Below are 21856 nucleotides of genomic sequence, written 5' to 3'. Positions count from 1 at the left end.
GTGTCTACTTTCTTCTCTCGGGTCCCGAGCAAAGACCACAATATCTGGGTTCTTGCTGGCCTCTCCCCTCTCATCTTTCTTGAGAGCTCTCAAGTTGCCCAAAACGTACTTTCCCTGGTTTTCTTTTTCAACGAACGGCCGTCAGAACGATTCACGAAAGCAACGGGAGGAAAGGGCAGAATCCTTGCAAATCTTCATTGGGGGAGTCTATTAGCCAGAGCCTTGCTATTAGCCCCGTTATAAATCGGGTGTGTATGTGTGTGTGTGTGTGTGTGTGTGTGTGTGTGTGTGTGTGTGTGTGTGTGTGTGTGTGTGTGTGATGAGAGAATCGCACTGGAAGCGGGACTGGTTGTGTTACAAGGACAGAACTTTGATTCCCACGTCTCAGCTGAAGCCTGCCCCACAAGTAGGATGGGCTCTTTAACCCAATTCCCCCCAAAGGGAGAATTCGTGCCTTGAGAACCCTCTATTGACTCTAGTCGAACAAAAATGGCACGGCTGCAGAGGTGGGGTCAGGGGTCTTAGGAACAGTGGGTAACTTCTTGCTTGATAGAAGACGTGGAGGGGGTAGGATTCCACGAGAGGCAGTGGTAGGACATCAAATGAATGGGGGTTCGGTGGGGACATGGGAGGGGGAGGAATTGTGTTCTCTGCGGGTGGGAGGGAGAAGTGTTTACCACCAGGCGCAGATGGCAATGAGGGCTTTCCTAGTAAAAATGGGCGATGTCGAGAATCTATAGCTGTAGAAAGGCGATGCCACCCATTTCTCTCCTGCAAAGGACTTTCGCCTCTAAAGGCGGCGATCAAGCAGCAGAAGCGCCGGACTGGTCAATTTCATGTCGGTTGCACTTGACAGACAGTTAAGTGGCCAAGTTGGAAAGAGATCTAACCCACAGGATAGTTCTAACCTGTACTTGTTTGGGGCTTGTCTAGAAGAGGAGAAAGGGTTTCATCGAAAGCTAATTGTGCATTCTTTCAAAACGAAACAAACTCCTATGTAGTGTGTGTGTGTGTAGGTGGGGAGGTGTTCCGCTTAGTATTTCTCGATAAACAAGCAAGGTTTGAAAGTTCTTCTGGCTGTTGCGGCGAATTTCCAGAGAATTGGTGATCTCTCCGTTGAAGTGGAATTAAGACATTAAGGCACTGCAAGCCCATTTTCCCCGAAAGAAACACTTTTAGGATACTTTACCTCTTGACCAGAGAATAGGATTTTTTTTTTAATCCTTTGGGGAAATCTCTCTCTCTCCAATTGTCAACTTGATCTTGGTAGTGGTTCTAGACGAAGTCTGGAATTTCTCGAAAGGGCCAAATACAATGTGTAAAACGCATTATAGAACTTTCCCCTTTCACTGAGTATATATACATTTTTTTAAACCCTCAAATCCAGAAAGAACCAGAGCTGTCATTCTCGAAAAGGAGAGAGATGTCTAGAATATTTTACCACTCGATAACTTGATATATAGCAAGTGGGGCCTATTAAAGAGAGGGAACAATTTCACAAGGAGAGGTAAGTATTTCCGATCTTCTGGTCGTAAAAAGCCAATTCGAGTGTGTAGAAGTTCAGTTGCGTCGGTCACAATGTAGATTTTTTGAGGTGGGTGAGAAAATGAGACAAATAACGTTTTTCGTCCTATCAAGTGTCTTTTTTGTTTAAAGGCATCTGACCTAACTGCAAATCCACGAAGAAAAGAACCTGGAAGAGGGATTCTATAGAGGGCCGTTGGAAATGAAAAAGTGAAATTTATAATCTGGAAGGGACACATTCTTATAAGCGCGGAATTAACCGGCCCACATGACAAGAAAAATCGCCTGGATCTTTGCAAAGCCAATACTTTTCAAAGACTATCGTTTCAGCGAAAATTAGCAAGCAAAATTGTGCTTCTTAATCCAGATTGAATTTGTATTAGCAACCAGCTATTTCAACAACTTCGTGGCTGCTTGTTTGATTGGAGAATTTCTAGGGGGTTGCCGAATTAGCAACTTCTTTTTCCTCTTCTGTTCCATAGACGCATTCGTTTGCACCCAGTTAGAAAAGTTTCCCCTCTTCTCCTCTTTCGAGGACGCAAGACAGTTCCCACCTATACCTAATATCCAGGTGCCAGGTAGTTCCAAGAAATGCCTAAAGGGGTGTGTGTGAGAGAGAAAATAGTTCCTATAATCTACTAAACTGATGGATGGGGACTCGTTTAAAAGGATTTTGTCAGGGGGCGGCAGAGATGTCCTCAGGTAGGTCTGATCATCACTCGACCCTATGACTGTTTGCTGGGAAAACTAGCGGGGCATATCCCAGGTGTGCGGAGCCATTCACGCATACCAGTAACTCTCCATTGCCAAGAAAGAGCGCTTTCACTTCCTTTGGTTCTTGCCCTTAATTCTTCAAAAATTAAAGCAAGGTGTTTCAGCTCCATTGCCTCTTGTTGAAACACACACACACATGTTGTGTATGTATGTGACCCACACGTGTATGTTTGCATGCAAGTATGTAGGTATGCCTGTGAGATCTATGCGTTCTGAGACTGCGGAACTCGAAGAACCCAGCGCCTTGCTGTGAATTCCACTGAAATAAATTCCAGGGAACACAAACGTGTTCAGCATCCAGACGGGGGTCAATCCTTCCTGCTGGAGGAGGAATGTTGGATGGGGTGAAAAGGCTGCCCTCTATTTACCCTCACTGCCAAGTCAGTTGCAAGGACAATACCACTAAAGACAGCAAACACAGACACATAGAGGCAATTTTTATTAGGGAAATAAGGAGGCAGGAGCTTCTCTCCTTGTCCTTCCAAACGGTGCCCCCAAACCCAATCGAGCTGGCACGGGCCAAGCTGGCACGGGCCAGCTAAATCTGGGCTGGGGGGGGGTCTGTGTATGAGATACCGGAGGAGGGGATGGGCACCGGAGCAGCTCCCTCAAAACCTGGTCGCCCCTTTGGAGTTCCTAGAATGCGGGTCTAGCAAAATCCAGCACCGCTGTTTCTATAAAGGGAGGGTGGGTACATGTGGATAACAGGGTGGTGATATCTCTCAGCCAGGAAAATAAGAGTGGCACCCCCAATAGCCAGGAAACTCTCGGTATGGCTGCAGTCCTTCTGAATCCACGGGGTTTAGTACTGCGAGCTAGGGAATCTCTCTCGGACTTCACTTCATCTTGAAATCCGGGGTTTAAACTGGAAAAAAGGTGGTTATGGGGTGAAAATGTGGGGTGCGGTGGTGGGTGTGCGTGGCAGCAAGTGACCTGCCAGAGCAGCTCTGGAGAAAGCGATTCACACGCCTCTCTCTCTCTTCTCCCCCTTTCCCTCTCTTGTCTTTCCTTAAAGAGAGAAAAAAGGAATTTGTCAAAAGGGGGGGCAGACTTTTGCTTCCCTTTCTCTCCCCCTCACCCCTTGGCCCACCCCTTGACACGGCTGAATCGAGGCTGGGGGGGCTGGAGGTCTTCATAGGCCTCGGAGAGCGACAGTACTTAGAATAGCGGATAGATGGCACAATTTTCTAACGTTTCGAAAGAGAAGACCAAGCCGGGAGCCAGAAGTCCATTTAAAAGCCCTTTATTTCAAAGAAACAAAGATCACTGACACCACAGTACAGGAGACATCTCAATGAAATAGCTAGAGGAGATTTTTTTTTAAAAAAAAATCCCTACGGATGAAAGTGGGAGAAACACAAAGTCATATACATGAGATACAGTGCAAATAAGTACAGATCCATTCTTTAAAAATCCAGACATTGTTCATGGAAAAGAGATAGGAGAGAAAGAGACCCACAGAACAGGGGTGTGGGAGAGAAAAAAATGTGGACATCTTTGGGCAGCCGATAATTCCGGAAAAATAAGATTGTCTGTTGTAAGCTTAGAAAACCTAGAAATACCCAAGAAATTCATTTCCACCGGCGCTGCAAATAAGCTCCAGCTGAGGAGAGGAAACAGTCGGCGATGTCCTTCGGAGAAGTAATTGTAAGAGGTATTAATAAACCACGTCCAGTTTTCCAAATTCCAAAAAGAATAGCACTTTCATATATGTGCCCCCCCCCCCAACACACACACACTTCTGAATTCAGTCTTGCTCAAGTTAAGAGGGGCTTGGCTGCAACCCTGCCAGAATTTAAATCGGAGTGACTCCGAATAGAAAGGACTTTATTTGAATAAATAGGCGAAGCCTGTGCACATATTAAATGCATACCTGCCAGCTCGACGTTTCTACCCAGAAAAAGACCCCACCGAGGTGTAGGGCTCCTATTTCCCAGCAAACAATTGGATCCTATACCTGTTTTAAGGGCAGGTTATTTATTTGGGAATTGCTGTGCAATCCAAAACGGAGCGATTGGCTTCTAAAGCTACGGGAAGGCTATTCCCGCTGAAGTCAGTGAATTTAGAAGATGGCCTCTGAGTTTAAGGTTGTGCTGTGAGTTTCTCATAAACCTGCCCAGAATCACCGCCACGACTCTCTAGGATTCAAGAGGAACTGGTCCCAGTTTAACTTCGGTCCGCCTGGGCCTTTCAAGGGCTTCCTCTCCCCCACCCTCCATCTTACAGACCTTCCCTTTTCTTAAGGTTTCCAGGACTGGAAGAAGTTGAAACCTGAAAAAAACCTGAAGGAAGGCTGAACGCAGTCGGGGTTCGATCTGGCTTCTAGGGAGGGCCTTTACAGCAAGTGTAGTCACTTCAATTCGACTTGGCTGTTAGCCCTAAATGTGAAGAGTGGCGTTACCTAATCTGCCACCTGGAAAGTCAAGGGGAGAAGTCTGATGGAGAAGTAATAAACAGAAAAGGCGGAAGGCGGACCAAATCTTCATTCCTCCCCGAAAAACAACGTCGCCAAAGAAAGCTGCCAAGCACCCTGTCTTCGTGTAAAAGACAGGGTTCGAAGACCTCCCTTGATTTTAATTCAGAATCTACCTTACCAGAGAAATATTCCTTTTTTGTGTGCTTTATAAATAATGAGATTTGTATCGAGTGCTTTTTGTCCGACTCCCTTTGCAGCGTAGCTCCTGCCTTACAGCGCTGGAAGCGAGTCTCTGTTGATAAATCTATCATTAATACCGCTTGGAAATAAGGAGGCAGTAAATTTAGCTTACGTTTGGAGCGCTTAATAGACGTTTATTAAATGCTTGGGGGGGGGGAGAGAATGGGGGGGGGGAGTCTGATTACCCGCAGAGTCTAAGTCACAAGTTAACATCGATTTGCAAGAGGAGGAAAAGAACAGGAAGAGAGAGACAGAACCTGTTGAGAAAGGCACAAAAGTTTGCAAGGAGATATTACAACTGTGACACCGGATTCTCTTTTCCTCCTTACAGCCTGGGAGGCGGTGCCTTACTCCCCCTGGTAACGAACCTCATTCTTTTCCCAAGCCAGACAAAGAAATCCATGCCATTTTTTTAAAAAAAGAAATATTAGAATATTAGTTACCCTTATTGGTGTAGCTACCATATTCTTTCCCCTGGATGGGATACCAGCATGCCCCGCTTTGATTCAATCCAGCACCACCCCATCCCCTTTGAAAGCTTTAAACTCTACATTCGGGCCTTCTCCAAATGAAGAATCCTCCTGGGAGCTAAGCAAAGTTGTGCAAAATAGTTAAACCAGGCAGGTTTCAAAGGGGATGGCCGCGACTGATCTCCTTTCTCCATATCTTTCCCCCAGTTCCTTAATAAAGTAAGGGAAAGTTAAAGACACCGAGGAATCTAAGAAGGGAAAGGCGGTGGGTTAAAAAAAATAACATATTGGTCACGATTCACAGAAGAGACTGAGGGGGGGGGAAGGGCTCTTTCTACTCGCTGTTGTAAATTATTGTAAATTATTTTTGTTTGTTTCCGTTTTGGTCTAAACGTCTCACTTTCTGACCACCTTGTCTTATTGCTCCAAGAAGCTAGTTCGCTCCCACAGTGGAAAGACCTCCAGTCAGGTCCTCTGCCCTCCTCCTTCCTTGTGTTTTCGTCACAGTCTCCAAAGGTTTGATCTGGGCAGATCGGTCTCTGGCTCCCACGAAAACAAACCAAAGAGAGGCTTAACGGGCCGGACCGAGGGACAATCCCACCCAAATCTTAACTCCAAACAGCTTTAAAAACGTGCCGGGCTAACCCGAACCAAAATAGAGTTCTCGCTAAATTCAGTGAAAGAGTCCAGGGTCCTAAATTCAGAGAAAAAGTTCGGGTCCAGCAGCACCTTAAAGACCATCTAGATTTCCAGGGTACGAGGTTTCGAGAGTCAAAGCTCTCTTCTAGGCCTGAGCAGCGCAACCCGACCCCTTACTCGGAAGTAAACCTTACAGGGTTCAAAGGGGTTTGTCCGAAGAGCACATGTTTCGGGCCTCCAGTCCAAAGCTTACTCAACAAGGGGCAGGAAACCTTATTCGGTTGTGGGGCTGCCACCAACAGCTTAAAGCGGAAGCTGGTCTCTTCCTTTCCAGCCAGGTTCAAAGAAGAGTCTTCTTTAAGGACCAGATAGACTCTCCCCTTTGTTTGCCTCAACAATCCTGTGGCATCTTAAAGTCCAACACGTTAATTGTGGGACCCACCAGCTTTCTTGGTTAGATGGTTTCAGATCGCCCAAAGTCCCTAGTTGGCCGGGTCGTGCCTAGCCATTTTCGCCTTTCAACAGTCAGGAAAGAGAACAAAATTGCTGCTGTTTAAGTGCTTCCCCTCTTTCCCCTAGAGGACCACCGGCCACCATCTCCTAGGGCCCCAGAAGTGATAGTTTCAATTTCTCCAACTTTTCGTAGGAGGGAAATAAAATAAAAAATATGAGCGACCATCGTCCGGGAGGTAAAGCTCATCATTAGTTCCTTATCCGAGCCTAATAAAAAGCACAGAAGGGCATATTATGGGAGTTCCGCCTCCACACTCGCTCGGCCAACCGAAATCAACCCGTGGCAAACCTGATTCAAATGGGTGCTAACCTGGACCGCCACTGGCACCCAGGCTCCTAAACTCTGGCCTAGACGACTGCGCATTGGAGAAGGGAAAATAAACGATCAGTTTGGACGCTGCTGATTTTTTCCTAGCATAAAGGTATGTCTTTTATTTGAAAACATGAAAAAACAACATCCTCTCTGCTTTCCACTCCACGTATAGACACACACACACACACACACACACAAAAGACTGCAAGACCCAGAAGGCTGGGGAAAGGAAACAAAATGGGGTTAAAAGCAACGTTTTAGGGTACACCGATCCCGAAAAACCCAAGTGCTTTTTCCCAAAGAGCGCAGCACTTTCAAGTATTCCGTCTTAAAATAACATATTCCTCCCCCCCCGCGCTTAATTTCAAAGGAAAGGGGGGGGTGTTGGCGGCTCTGTTTGCATAATTAACTGCGCCCCAAGTCGAAAAGCAGATGTGTTTGTTCAGTTAATCACAAGACAAGTTATATATATCTAAAATTTCTCCCTCGGAGAAAACCAGGTTGAGAATTCCTACCCCTTTCCAAGGCGCATTTGATCTTCTCCCCGCCCACCCTTTTAGGGCCCGATCCGCCTTACATTTACTCTGAAGCAAGCCCCAGTTCAGTGGGGGAGGGGGTGTGGCTCCCGAGTAAGCGATCTTAAGATTTCAGGCTTAACGGGAAGATCCCCTTTCCCTTCCAACTCTCGGACTATTCGCACGCTTATTAATAGTGATTATTCATAATCATCATAAACCAGAAATCTATCTCAGTCAAGCTTCGCCTCTTCGAAGATGCAACTCTGTAGCAAAATACCATTGACAGATCAGCTCAAGGGAAGAAGGGGGGTTAGGAGAGGGGAAGGAAAGATTTTTTTTTTTTTTTTACAAAATATATAAGTTTTAATGGCTCAGCTGACATATCACATTAGGCAGTTTTACAATTGGGCCCGGCCGACATGCTAACTGATTACACCCGCGTTATCAAAAGGGCAATACGATTTATAACTCTTTGGGCACGAGCTCCGCTGTCGAACAATAGGAGAAATCTGGTTTGTATTAGCGAAGATCTGAGGGGATGTGCTGAGACCCGCGCCTCCTCGGTTCAGGGGGCTGGAGAGCTCCGGGAAAAGGAACTGCGGCTCCCCCCACCCTCTCCCCAGACTTCCAGAAGTCCTCCTTGCCCACCCCACCCCCGCCTGCCACCTTATTAAGTAGAGGGTTATTTACACCACTGGTGTTTATTCAAGAGACCTCATTTCACCTCTTCGATTTAACCCCCTCTCCACAATTCCTTTCGGAAAGGACAGTGAAATATCTCCCCCCTACACGCGCGCAGGCAGACACACATTATTTCTTTGATGTGCAAGAGGGATTCCTTGGTTTTTCACACTCGCATCCTGGAAGCATATTTCTTTTCTTTTCTTTTTTCCTTCCGGGAGTAGTAAAACCCGACGGATTGTTACAAGGCTCGCAGCTTGCTGAGTAAGTCAGCCGCGCAGCTCAGCTCCCAGGGTGACTTGGATCGCAGCCTTCCTGCCCGCCTTTGGAAAGGAAGCGTCAAGTTTCCCAAGAAAATAGGTAGTCTTCTCTTACAAACCGGCTCCCAGGACTAATCGCTTTAAAATGACTGGATCATTAGATTTAGGTGAAAATTTACCATTAACTAGACAGCCGCGCGGCGGGGAGGCTGATAGATAAAAGAGAAAATCGAGGGGGAGGGGGAGGAGGAGAATCGCAGGCCCTTCTTTGTCACCCCCCAACCCAATTTCCATGCACCCTGCCATTTTCCCTGTTCAAAGAGAAGACCACAAGCGCAGCTACGATTAAAGTTTTAAAATGTATTTTTACATTTTTTTTAAAATTAAAAGCTCTATTGAATTTGGGGGGTTCTAATTCCAAGCGCTGATCAGCACCTTTTTCCCCTCTTGAGACCTCTCCCCTTCCCACCACCAGTTTTTACGCGAATATGAAATATGGCTCTGGATAAAGATTTCCTTTCATTTCCTGGCCACAGAGCTTGAAAAAGGGGTCCTTTTTTTGCAAGCCCAGGTAATTTCGATTCGGAAGTGCGTCTCAGCTGCAAGAAAAGGTCCTCCTCAGCCCGGCTCCACTTCTCTGCAATACGGATGTCTTTACTCACTCCTGTCCGCCCCCCTCCGCAAACACCTAATTCCTAGGTCACTTCATCTTGCAAAATCTCTTTTAAGTCTTTCCACCAAATGGGAAGGATCGCGTTGAAACCAACTCGACTCCGCAGGCAAACAAACAACCGGCGGACACCTCGGGGCATCTGACCCTGGGCTGCGAAGTGCAAGGTTTTTTTTTGGAGGGGGGCTTTCTCCACAAATTTATCTCACCCCCCCAACTCCAGTCCAGAGATTGCTAACACCAGAATACACAAAACGCACGCCACAACCGCCCGAAAGAGCCCGATCCTTTCACAGTATACATGCTCCCCATTAACACCAGGGACATTTACTCGCGAGTCACGCCGTGGTGGCTGATCCTCCCCGGCCCCATCCCCGTTTGGTTTTAGATCTGCTCTTTTTTTGGGGGGGGGAATACAAAACGCCCCTGGAAGTTAATTGTTTCAGCTCCAGTGGAGGAAGGGGGTGCTGCGATATTGCCCCCCCCCCCAAGATCCTAGCTTGCTTATATTGAAAAATTGGAAGTGTCCGGACTGGACGACTGGAGGGGGCAGCTTTGCACTTCCTAAGCTCGGAGGAGGCGGCGGCTGCTTTTATGTCCACGAGCCTTTCCTCCGAAGATGCGAAGACAGATCCCCCTTCCAAACGCAACGTGTTTCCTTTCGCTTCGCCCTCTGCCAGGCGCTTCTGGGAGACGCCATATTGGATGAGTTAATCGGACAAACCGGGCGCCCGGGCAAGACTTTCGCACGCTTCGCCTCGCCCTCCCCCCTCGGGCCCCCTCCCCTGCCCAAAAATGCCACTTCGCGTCCGGATCTGCGCCTTAAGAGAGACCCGCGGCGGCGTCTGTCCCCTTTGCTGGAGGTGGGGCGGGAGGGGCGTGCGCGCGATTTTGCCTTCCCAACTTCAAAAATAAAGTGCCTGTCCGCCTGGAAAGGCTGGCGAGATTCTCGCCCTGTTTTCTCTCCAAACAGGCCGCCTCTGGCGCCTTTTGTTTCAGCTCCAGAAAGATTGCCCCCTCCTCCCCGGCTGGCTCCAGGTAGCAAAGTTAACTGCTGCAGAGTTAGGGGGACGAGGGAGGAATCAGAGGGTGAGAGAATCCGGAAAGCAACAACCGGGATAAACAGGGCGATCCCTAAGCAGAGTCACTCCAGTCTAAGCCCATTGGTTGCAGGGGGCGTAGACTGGAGTAACTCTGTTTAGGATTTCACCAAAAAATCATGTTTCCAAATGCTGACAGCGGTCTCCCCCCCCCCTTCAAACGCTTCAGCAATTTTGCTTCTATCTCAAGCCTCGAGGTTGAGAAGGGGAGGGCTGCTTTAAAAGACGCTTCGACAAAAAGAGTAACGGCAGCTTTTTCACCCCCCAAAAAAGAGGCCTCGTCAATTTCACGTCGAATTCTCCAGTCCCAAGCCCACTTTCTTTGTCCCCATCAATTGCTTGGGGGAGGCTCCTTTGTTCTAACTCAGCGGGAAAAGACAAACTTTCCTTAAATGCCATAAACTCACACCTAGCTCGAGGGCTTTTAAACAACTCCACTAGGGAGGTTTTCGGTCTTACATAGACGTGAGATGAGATCTGGGAAGGGAGGGTGGTGGTGCGTGAATCTCAACCGGTTTACATTTATTGTTCTTTTCCCTCGACAGCTTAAAATTTGCTTCCCAGGACTGGGGAGGGGGGGGGGGGGCGCTACACACAGGCCTAGAGAATCGAGCAACGTTGACAACAAGAACCCACAAATCGGAACGCGCACACAACAAAGCTCGTCTAATAATGATGACAACTCTCTTTTGGGGTGGATATTGTGGTGCCAGCAGACAACGTTCCCATGCGTGGCTATTTCCTAAAATCAAACTTTGCGTCCTGAAGTTATAGAGAAATGTCTCTTTTTCCTCCTGCAAACTCATTCCCACCGACACAGAGACAGCTTACAGTGGGGAGAGGGGAAAGCTTCATCTAGAGGTCAGGCACTCGACAAGAGCAATCCTACATCTGTATCAAGATCGCAAAAGCCTCGGTTGACAACCTCGGCGAGCCAGCCGAACAGTTTTTTTAAAAAATGTACACAACAGTCCCAACAAATTTGGCCCATTTGTATTCTCACTGAAGCAGGCTTCGAGCCTTAACAGGCCAACTCTCTTCTTTGACAATGGCAGGGTCCCTCAAGGGTGGTTGTTGCGGGTTAGAACCTTATCTAGGGTCAGATCCCAGACATTTGTGGAAGCATCTTTCTTCCCCAGTCCAAACAACGAGGGACCCAGACGCTAGTTCACATTTGAGTTGTGGAGGTGGCCCCTATTTTGCTTTCGAGTTATATCAAAGGCTTTGAATTTCCGTGGGAAATTTTACTTTACTCCGGTCTAAAAGATTGCACTTTACCGATTTTTTTTAAAAAGAAAAAGCTCCTATCGAAATCAAATGAAGATACACTCGAATAATTATAAATAGTGGGTTTTTGGGGGGGGGGGGTCTTTCTATTACAACGATTGATATTCTTTCTCTCTCTCACACACACATACCTTCTGTCATGGGATCCAAAACCCATATCAGAATTTCCAGCCAGAACCTATAACAACTCCAACAAAACCTACTTCCAAAGGAAGAAGAGCTGACTGTAACCATCGCCATAACAATCAATAGCGAGCAATTTCAAAGCTATTCTCCATGTCATCCATATTGGAAGAAGACTCCTAACCCCAAATCCGACCCACCGTTTTCAATAATGCCACTTCGCTGGAAAACAGATTACCATGTGAGATATATGCATATATATTCTGAATACGCAGGCACCCATTCTGAAACACACACACCATATTGATCCTAACCTATTGTTATCTTCCCCTCTCTCCCATCTAGTGCTTTTAGGTAGGCACTTAAGTGTGACAGAAGGGAAAAAAAAATAACAGGCCATCTTCTCTCCTCTCCTCGACGCCAATTTATACGAATTTAACAAGATAGTAAGAGGTTTTGGGGGGGTGGGGGAGTTGTCATCTCAGGTTGCAGTCCTACTGTTTGTACACTCAGTACTCCGAAACGTTTTACTTCCGAGTCAGCTTACTTAGAGAATCGGGCTGGCAATCTCTTAAAGTCACCAGCTGGGCCATGAACCGAAGTCGAGCACCTTCCCTTCCCACCAGGAACCTGTCCGCCTCCTCAAGCGCGGGGGTGAGGTTAAGACCTGGCCCCATCTCTGCTGCCAAGTCACTCTGCCCATCGGGCATCTATTTAATTAAGGACCAAAAACTCTTTAAGAGAAGACTGGTGGGCTTCTCCCCCGCCCTCCCCTCCAGACATTTAGGAGAGCCATACAAGTTTTCAGATATCAAATAATATTTTAATTTCTGAATACTTTCAATTTTTTTCCTTGGAATATAACACACAAAGACTGGACCAAACAGTTTTCAGTTATTATAACTTTTACAGTATACAGAAATGTTGCACTTAAAATAAAAAAAAAACCCTTCAGTTTTTTTTTCTTTAAAACACAAAAACTGTAAACTCTAAGATACTGAATCAAACACGTTATCTATAAGTGCCAACAGTAGGTGTAGGTTTTTTTTGTCATGCTGAATTCGATGGTTTTTTTCTTTTTTTCTTTAAAAAAAGGGAAAATATCAACAGGTATTATCATACAAAGGGCTTGCAAATATACAAACAGATAGAGGAACTCGGTAACAATTCAGAACAACTAAGTCGAACCCAATTTCATTCAAATTACAAAAAAGTTCACTTCGTGACGATTCTCTTGTGTGTGTGGTTGTGTGTGTTTGCATCGAAACTGTGTTGTGTCTTAGACACAATTCCGTCTCCCTCCAAGTAATTCCTATTCTTTCACCAAATCCACTTTTTGTCTTTAAAATATATATATAAAAAAACTAGTTGAAGGTGTGTGGGGGTGGTGGTGGGGGTAATTGTGGCTCTTTCGGGTCTCTTTAATAATAGCTGTGGTCGCTTGAAGCTAAATGGTAGCCGACCAGTTTTAAGTGCGCTTCCATTTTTTCCCTACTGGTGATGGGCAATTGTATTTTAATTTTGTGTCGTTACTTTCTTCCCATAAACTTTTCCAAGACAGTTTTAATTCTTTCAGAACATATATTTTTTTTAAGGATACACATTTTTTTTTAAAAAAAAGAAGCCAAGATTATATCAAAATTATTATAGAACCACAGAATAAACTGGTTTGAAACCAGGAAAAAAAGCTATAGGTACACAGACAACATATGACTATTAATAATTTGAGGGGGAGGGGGGGAGACTTCATTCCATTCTGTTAATTTTCTCCAGATTTCCTTTAAATGCACTTTTAGCGAGAGATTGTGTTTCAAAGTTTTACAGCTCCCCCAAACAAAAAAAGAAAAATAAACTCTTTTCTTTTTTTCCTTTTTTTCAACAACCCAAAAAGAAAAAAAAAGAGAGAGAAAGCGAGATAGGTAAGCAACTTTTGAACAACACGGGAGTTTTTTTTAATGCGTTCTGTAAAAAGTTCATTTCGCAAGTCCTTTTTTTAAAATTCACAGTCCATTCAAATCATTCTCTTCTTTTAGTGAAACATCCTTGCTTAGCTGAAAGACGTCTAGACAACCGCCAGACCCCAAAAGTCATTGCAAAATCCTCTGAATTCATTCCTACTTTTTTCCTCCAATTTCTGATTTGTGTTTTTTCCCCTCTCTCCACCAATATATTTATATATATATATATATATATAATATTCTTATTGGATGGCCATATAAGGCCAGTTAAAACTGCTTCCAGACAGTAACATATCCCTGATAAGGGTTTCTATTGGGGTTTTACCTACCAAACGGACGAAAAATAACTGCTCTATGACTGAGGAAGAGACGGTGCGAAGAGACGGGAGGCGTAGTAAAAGTTTTCCAAAGCGCGTGGGTTGGTTTGGGTACTGACTTCTAACGTATTCTTCCAACGCACACTGCGATTTCTCTTGTAAACTTTCGACGTGGGCTACGTCAGAGAGACCACACGCATCTAGAAGAGATTTCAAAAGAGAAAGGGAGGCACCGTCAGTTTTATACAAGTTATCTTTCCCCCTCTAGAAATGAGAAAACACGACGATTCTGCTTTAGCAAGGCTGTTTTCGAGCAACTCTCTCTCCGAAACCCTTCCTAGGAAATATTGTCGAGCGTGAACGGCTATTGAATGATGGGTTTTTACCTCTGCGTAAAACGGTTTGGGGATCGGGGAGGGGGCACACATGTCTGCAGGCCTATGCCCGCCCTAATTTCACCCCACATTTGCTGGAAAGCCAGGCTTCAGCGAAATGAACCTTACTTCCGAGGAACTGCTCTTCCTTGGGCCAAGATCCAGCCCTGCGAAGACACACGGGTTAGTCAGTCCCTACAGGGTGGGAGAGCTCGCCTCGTTGGACGAACTTACTCCCGAGTAAACACGTTTGGGATCGTGCCACGCCCTCCTTTTGATTTCCACGGGAGACACTTCAGCACGTGCTAAAGGTTTCTGTCTGCTCTGGTTCGGCCTTCAGTTCCTGAGGTGGGTGTCAGTTTTTAACATGAGCTCCGGAGAGGTTTTATTACATTGGGATGCTTTGAAGGGGGGGGGGGGGCAGAGCAGACGGCAGGAGAAGGCACCCCCCCCACACACACATACACACCCAAGACACACATTCAGAAAATAATAGTGCAGAATCCAAACACATGGGAAAGAAAGAAAGAAAGAAAGAAAGAAAGAAAGAAAGAAAGAAAGAAAGAAAGAAAGAAAGAAAGAAAGAAAGAAAGAAAGAAAGAAAGAAAGAAAGAAAGAAAGAAAGAAAGAAAGAAAGAAAGAAAGAAAGAGCCACACACACTTTCAGAAATTGCCCGGCCTTGGGATAAAGGGATTCCGCACCCAAGAAGCGATCCCCCCTAAAGGAGACACCGCATTCCCCCCCAGCCTTTGAAAGTGATGTAAGTGGCCCTTTAAAACTGATCTTGTCAGTTTAGCCTATTCAAAGTCAGCCAAGCAAACTCTGATCTCTCTCTTCATTAGAGCTGTTTCTCTCTGTGCCCCCCCACCCCATTCTCTTCCCCCTCTCTCGGTCTTCTTTCTTTCTTCTACTTTCCTTCAACCATGCAAACATTTATTTCGTTAAAAGAGCCAGAAAAAAAAGAAGGGAGAGAATTTAATCTACCTTGAACCAAATTTAAAATCCCTGTTATATTTTGCATTTCTTCCCCTCGACCTACCCCTGACAGGCAAAAATACAATGAGGTTTCTTTTCATCGGGTTTTGACCTGACCTCCTCCTCGCCACCCCCCCCCCCCCAGTTGCTTGGCAAAGTACTAACACATGCATATTTTGAAAGCCATTAGAATACACACGCACACACACATATAACACCAGTAAATATTATATGCATCTCTTGATGTTTCAATACACGGATCACGTGCTATTGGGGGTGTCTAACAAGCGAATGCCCGCATCCGTTTTTTTCCCTTTTATAACCCCACAAAATCAGATAACAGACCGCTTTATCTAAGTTGGGAAGGCAATTTACATAGGGAGCCACCTTTTACCAACTGCCATAAATTTGCCACTTTAGAAAACCGCCGGAGAAGAATTTCCCATTAAGATAACTACATTCATAACGTTAATAATAATTCCTCGGAAAGAAACCGAGCGGAGTAGGTAGGCCTCGTAGGAGTTTAAGAGCTTCCAAAAGAAAGAAGAAAAAGGGAGCAGAGGGGAATATTAGGCACAGTAACTTTTCCTTTCCAGTATTTAACTTTTCCTTTCTGGTTTTGTGTCTGTCTAATCGATCACCTTTTGAGTCTAAGTAATTTGGGTGGGGAGGGAATACTTGGGGAAGGGGGAGTGGGTGTCACGGTGGAAAGCAGCAATAATATAAAAAAGGAAGTTGGGTCACGACCTAAATTTTGGACAAAGTCCAGAAAACTGCATGATTTCCCCAGACCTCCCTTAACACAACAAGGACTGAATTGTAAGTCTTCCTTTTTTTCCTCCACTGCAATTTTCCCGGCCTGTTTCCTCACATCAGAGAGTTTCTAAAATATTGTAGTTGTTTTTTTAAATTAAAAAAAACCTATTAGAAATTATTTGACATATAACTGAATGCAAGAGGCAGAAAGGAACGAAAAGGTGCAGGGTTTTCTTTGGACCGAGTTGTCAGTCCTGCAGTTAATGGGGTGGTCCGGTGAATTATCATTTTAAATAGGGGTGGAGGGGAGAAAGCAAGTAGCGTTGGAAATTATTGCCTTGCAGAGTTAATATCGGATGTATTATTCACCTAAGTTGAACCGGGGCTAATGAGATTTCATCATACATTCCATTATTGTTTTATAACTGTAGCGCTATTTATATGCAGCAGCAAGTTGGCATAGAAAGCTCTTTCCTTTCTCTTTTGCCATTGCACTTTTGATTGTTTAAGAGACACCTTTTCTGTTTGCATTTGAAAGCGGGGGCGGCGGTGGGGGGCATGCAGAAATGTTCAGCCGACGAACGTGTTATTGATGCATATCGCCATGTTTGAAACTTGGCACTCTCAAAGCCCATGCTTTAAAAAATGTCTCTAGCCACTGAAACTCAAGGCCACATTTGGGGGCGCCCCTCTCAAGAACCCTTAGCCACGATCACGCCTTCCTAGCCCTGACCAGTTGCATTAGAGGAGAATCTAGCCGCAATTCAGACCTAGACTTCCTTTATAGACCCAGCAGTATGGCCTTTTTTTCCTCACCCTTCTGCTCTGTGCTTCTAAGATGCATCTACATTTGGACAGCGGTCGTGCTATTTTTTAAAGAAACTGGATTTTTTTTAAAAAATCAGAAAGCTGCTCTAGTCGGCCGCCCCACCGCTGTCTTTGATCGCAACAACAAGAGAAAAGGTTGTTCCGCCGAGAATATTAAAGCTGGAGCATTCCCTCTGTCTCCTTGGGTGCAAGGCCCGGTCACGGCTTAATAAAGGAATGCGTGCCTCTTGCTATAACATTCTCTCCAGGGGTGATCTCTCTCACCGAAGATGCTCCCCCCTCGTCCCAGAAAACTGGCAGGCTCCAGGGCTCCAATTCTAGCCACGTTGTCTTGCGAGTAAGGCCCACTTAAAAAGAGTCAGAAGTATCCCAAGTAAACCTGGCTAGGCTCAGTATTGGGGCTGGTCTGCCTTCTCCTGGACCTCCAAATAGTTTCGGGGTCCACATTTTCTCAGCTGGGGGGGTGGGCGGATTTTGCCCTTCAGGCTCTGCCCCCCTCCCCAAACTCCCCAGCCGTCGGGTGGGCTTACCTGAGGTGAAGAGGACGATCGCTTTCAAGCAGCTGTACTCCGCCGAATCCACGTGTAAGGCCTTGAGTTTCTCGACCTGCTCTTGGAAGATCCGTATGTGGTCCATAAAGGCCACCACTCGGTCGGCGGACATGGGCGAGGCGTGGAGGCCGGCGGCTGCCAAGAGGGGGGGCAACGTGGAGGGGCATGGAGCACTGGGCCCGCGTTGAGGACAAACAACTCGCTCCAGGTGAGTCTGAGCAAGGCCACCTGGTCGGTGATCTGCAGGATCGGGGAAAAAGGGGATATTCCGGGCCCACTCGACGGCGCTGAAGAGCATCCGGGCGGCCAGCTCGCAAATGTTCTCGATGCCCATGATGTTGTTGGGTTGCATGCACTGGCTGCCGAAGCGGGAGGTCGGGTAAGGCTCTGCCCGCAGCAACAGGGAGATATATCGGAGAGGTACGAATGGCAGTTCAGGGGGTCCCGTTGGTTAAGGCGAATTGGCCGTGGGTCGGCTGTGTGGGTGGCATCCGACCCCTCTGGACGGCTGCAGTAAATAAAGAAGAAACTGCAGCTATTAATATCTGCATTGCGAAGGAAGGCCGCTTGCTGCTGTCTGAAGGAAGGCCGCTTTTGAAGGGGGGGGGGTCAGGGAGAGGGTCCCAGAGGTCGAGGAAGGGGGCAGGCAGGTGTGAGTGACCCTTTCCCTCCCCAACTAGCGAGACCCTCGCTTTAATATCCCCACCGCCCCAACCAAGCGCTCAGTGGAAGCCAGACCGGGTTTTATTTTCGGGAGGGGGCAGATCAAAGAGGCTGGAGGGTCGAGGAAGGATGAGACCCATCTGTAGTAATGCACCCCCCCCCCTTCCCAAAGGACGAAGCAGCCAGGAAAACACGGCAGCCGGCCCTTCCAAGACCTCCGGCGACCCGCTCCAGTAAATCTCCCCACACCAAAACAGCCCCGTTCCCACACACAACCCCCCTTCTGATAAAATCTGTTATTCTCTTTAAATATTCCTTTTTTTCGAATCTGGAGAAGAGGTTGGAGCGTGGAAAAAGAAAAAGAAAACCCTTCCCTCCAAATATCTTTTCTCCCAAGAACTCAGAATGTTTTTGTTTTCCCAGTTCTGTATAAAATAACCCTACCGTTGTGTTTTTTTTCTCAAAAGGAAAAGAAATGAAAAGCGTTTAAAAAAGATATTGCATATATATAACTGAAATTCTTTGTATGCATATATATTTAATCTGGACGGGGGGGTTTCCTCGGAACGCTCTGCTGTCCTCGTGGAAAGTGGGCCTCTGGTTTGTTTCATAAATTTACATGGTGACACACAGAGAGAGAAAATGAAAGAGAGAAAGACACTGGGGGTGGGGGGGGGAGGAAGCCCTGGATCTTGCTCCAGCTTGGGCCGGAGAGGGGGCTTAAGGGCTCCCCAAAGAGAAGGGAGTCGTCCTGAAGCTACAACATAATCCAGACACCGGAGGTTTGGCGGGGGGGGGGGGTCGGAGAGAAGAGAGGAGGAAAACGCCATTAGGACGCGGCCAGCAGCCGCCTGCTCGCTCCTGCATACACCGCGAAAGCTCCATTTTGCTCGAACCCCCTCTGCGATTTCCCTCGGAATCCGGCTTCCATTCGGGGCTGGGGCTCCCTCTCGCCCTCCCCCAGTTGCAAACGCAAAGAAACGCGTTGGAAATAAAATAAAATAAAATATAGAACACGAAAAAGGCAGGCTCCTGGGCTGCACCGGAGGAGCTCCGCCAGCCGGCTCCCTCTTCCCCGGGACGAGGAAACTAGCCCCGCGGCCTTTCTGGAAACCCGGTTGGAATTCCGCACGGGAGGCGTGGAGGAAGGAGCCGCGGGGCAATTGCGGGACATTGCAACGGCGGCTGTTAAGAGGAGTTGCGCCGGGGAAGGGGGTGGCGGCGGAGGGAAGGCTTACAAATGGCTGGAGGGTCGTCAGCGCATTGTTTGGGTGCCCGGGAAGAGGAGCAACCGCGCGCCCTGCCTGGTGACCCCGAGGAATCTCTTCTGCCGGAGACCACCGGATCCCCTTCAAGGGGAGGGGGGGGGGCTTCTGTGTGGCAGGAGACAAGCTAGCTCTTCCTAGGAAACAACTTCTGGCCTGGACCCCCTTATTCACATCACCCGTCTGCATTTGCCCCCTGCCCCAAACTCAGCCAAAGGGCAAAGGGACATCAGCCCCCCCCCCAATTCCTTCAGGCCATTGCAAAAAAAGAAAAAAGAAAAAAAATTACACACGATCTGATGCTGGCATTGGGGTTTTTCTCACTTTGCCCCCCCTCCCCGAAGTACGACCCTCCTTGCAGACGAACGCCAAAGGCGGAGGCGACCCCCGCCAGGTCCCTGCCCCCAGCTACCTACAGGGTGGAAAACAAATGAAATTCCAATACCTTCCCGTCTCATGCCAACTTTGAGGCATTTCTTGAGCCGACAGTATTGGCACTGGTTGCGGTGGTGTTGGTCAATGGGACAGTTCCGGTTGGCACGGCACGTGTAGCTGAGGTTCCTCCGGACGCTGCGCTTGAAGAAACTCTTGCACCCTTCACACGTGAACTGCCCGTAGTGTTTCCCGCTGGATTTGTCCCCACAAACCACGCACTCGATGTGCTGCTGCTGCTGCTGCTTGTCGCCTTGGCTCTGCTGGCTGCCCGGGTTGGGCTGGGCTGGAGTGCTGGGAGGCCCCCCCTGGCCCGGAGTCTGCGGGGTGTGGGGGGCTCCCGTCGGGGGGTCCCGGCACGGGAGGGGCTTGGGAGGGCTGCGTTCCTTGCGGGCCGGCCACATCGTCCTGCGGATCTCGCCAAGCGCCAACTACCATTGCCATATCTCTCGCCAAGCGCCAACTACCATTGCCATATCTAAGGGTCCCCTTGACCAAATCGCTCGCCCCCCCGTGGCTCTGGATTTCCCGGCGGATCCGCTTCGGTCGGCGGCGGCGGCGGCCCTTCTGGCGGAGGGCGACCTTGAGGTTCAGCTCTCTTTGTGTCCACCTTCGAATTAAAAAGTTCACCTTGACCAAAGCTGTCTTTTCCTTCTGGAAGTTGCTCGCCCGGCTCGGTCTCCGCTCCTTGCTTTTGCAATTATTATTATTTTTTAAATAGATAAGACTATCTTTTTTTTCCCCCTTGCAAAAACGCAGGGCCACCCCTCCAAAAAGAGAAAAAGTGAGAGAAAAAAAAAAGAGGGGGGGGGAGAGAGAGAGAGAGAGAGAAAGAAAGGGGACGCGAGAGGAAGTTGCAGAGGAAGATCAAGGCGATTGTCTGCTTGCAAAAGAAAAGTGGGGGGAAATACAAAAGGGGGTGGCCAGAGGGGGAGAGAGAGAGGGGCGATTCTCTTCAAGGGTCTCCCCCTCCCTCCCTCTCTGGGAGCCCAGCGGAGTTGCAAGAGAAGCGGCGGCTGTCTGGGGGCCGGATCCACAGGCGCCCGCAGTCAGCCATTCAGGAAAGCCATCGGAATGGCGAGAGAGGCGAGCGGGCGGCCGGCGAGCCCCGAAGACCCCGCGCGCCGCTGCTGCCGCGCTGCGGGATCGGATGCCGGGCTCGGAGTTTGGGGAGAGCAGAAACATCAACCGGGGAGGGAGGCGGGGGGGAAGAAAGCCAAGCCGCAGCCACGCGCGCACGCACGCCCCGCACACACGCGCGTGCACACACCACACTCACACGCACTCACACACGCACGCACAAACACACAATCGGAAATCTTCCTTCGCTTCTGCGGCGCTTGGCGTCTCTGTGGCTCGGGCTCTCTCGCTCCCTCTCTCCTTTCCTTCTCTTTCCTTTCTTTTCCTTTCCTCCCCCTCCTTCCTTTTCCTCGCGCGGCTGCCGCGGCGGCTGGTCTCCTCCGGGCTGCTGCCGCCGCCGCCGCTCGCTCGTGCCTTATGCCGCTCCGGTTTCTTTCGCAAGTGGGTCTCTTTAGCAAAGCTGCCTCCTCGCACAACACATGGGGCGAGAAGGGGAGGAGGAGAGAGGAGAGGCGAGGAGGGGGGGGGCGGGTTAGGGAGGGAGGCGGCGGCGGCGCTAGAGGAGGGGGGTGGGTGGGGGAGGGCTGGAGGGCTGGGGGAGGGAGGGAGAGAAAGAGAGAGGGAGATAGCGAGAACTCTCCCCGAGCCCTGGAGCCCCCCACCCCCAACCAGGAAGAATGATAAAAGGGATGGAGGAGGGGGAGGGGGAGGAGGGGGGGGAGCCCGGCCAAAAAAAAATTAATAATCAAGCTCGCAACCGAGAATCGCAACAGGATTTTGCATGCATGCAAAATTGGGGGTGGTGGGGGGTGCAAGATTGCAAGAGGAGAGGGGCAATTTCTTTTTTCTTTGCAAAAAAAAGGGTAAAGGGGGAGGGGTGCAAAAAAAGAAGAGAGAAAAGAGAAGGGGAAGAAAAGAAAGGGAGAGAAGGGGAAGGGGAAAAGAGAAAAAAAAGCAGACCAGAGAATCCCAGTGATCAAATATGCTAAGGAGGGGGGGCGAAAGGAGTGAATGCGATTTATAGGAGCGGGGCCGGGGAGAGTGGCGGACGCTTTCTCCGCGCTCAGCTCGCCCAGCTCTCTATATAGTGAACTTTGACACGACGGCTGCAACTTAGCACACGTTGCC

At 48.3% G+C, this 21856-nt stretch overlaps 1 protein-coding gene across 1 annotated transcript; it reads right to left on the bottom strand.

Moving 5' to 3' along the window:
- Positions 1 to 11502: 11502 nt before the first annotated feature.
- On the bottom strand, positions 11503 to 20092 carry NR2F2 (nuclear receptor subfamily 2 group F member 2). The gene is given in 9 exon segments (XM_055002349.1): positions 11503 to 14003; positions 17268 to 17436; positions 17438 to 17467; positions 17469 to 17534; positions 17536 to 17702; positions 17705 to 17734; positions 17737 to 17796; positions 19662 to 19998; positions 20000 to 20092. Coding segments are annotated over 9 exon segments (1227 nt in total). The 3' UTR covers positions 11503 to 13728.
- Positions 20093 to 21856: the final 1764 nt, after the last annotated feature.

This window comes from Eublepharis macularius, chromosome 18 (genome assembly GCF_028583425.1).
Source record: "Eublepharis macularius isolate TG4126 chromosome 18, MPM_Emac_v1.0, whole genome shotgun sequence".
Lineage (NCBI taxonomy): Eukaryota > Metazoa > Chordata > Lepidosauria > Squamata > Eublepharidae > Eublepharis > Eublepharis macularius.
The sequence above is the reverse complement of the archived record's forward strand: the minus strand, read 5'-3'. Positions and strand labels throughout refer to the sequence as shown.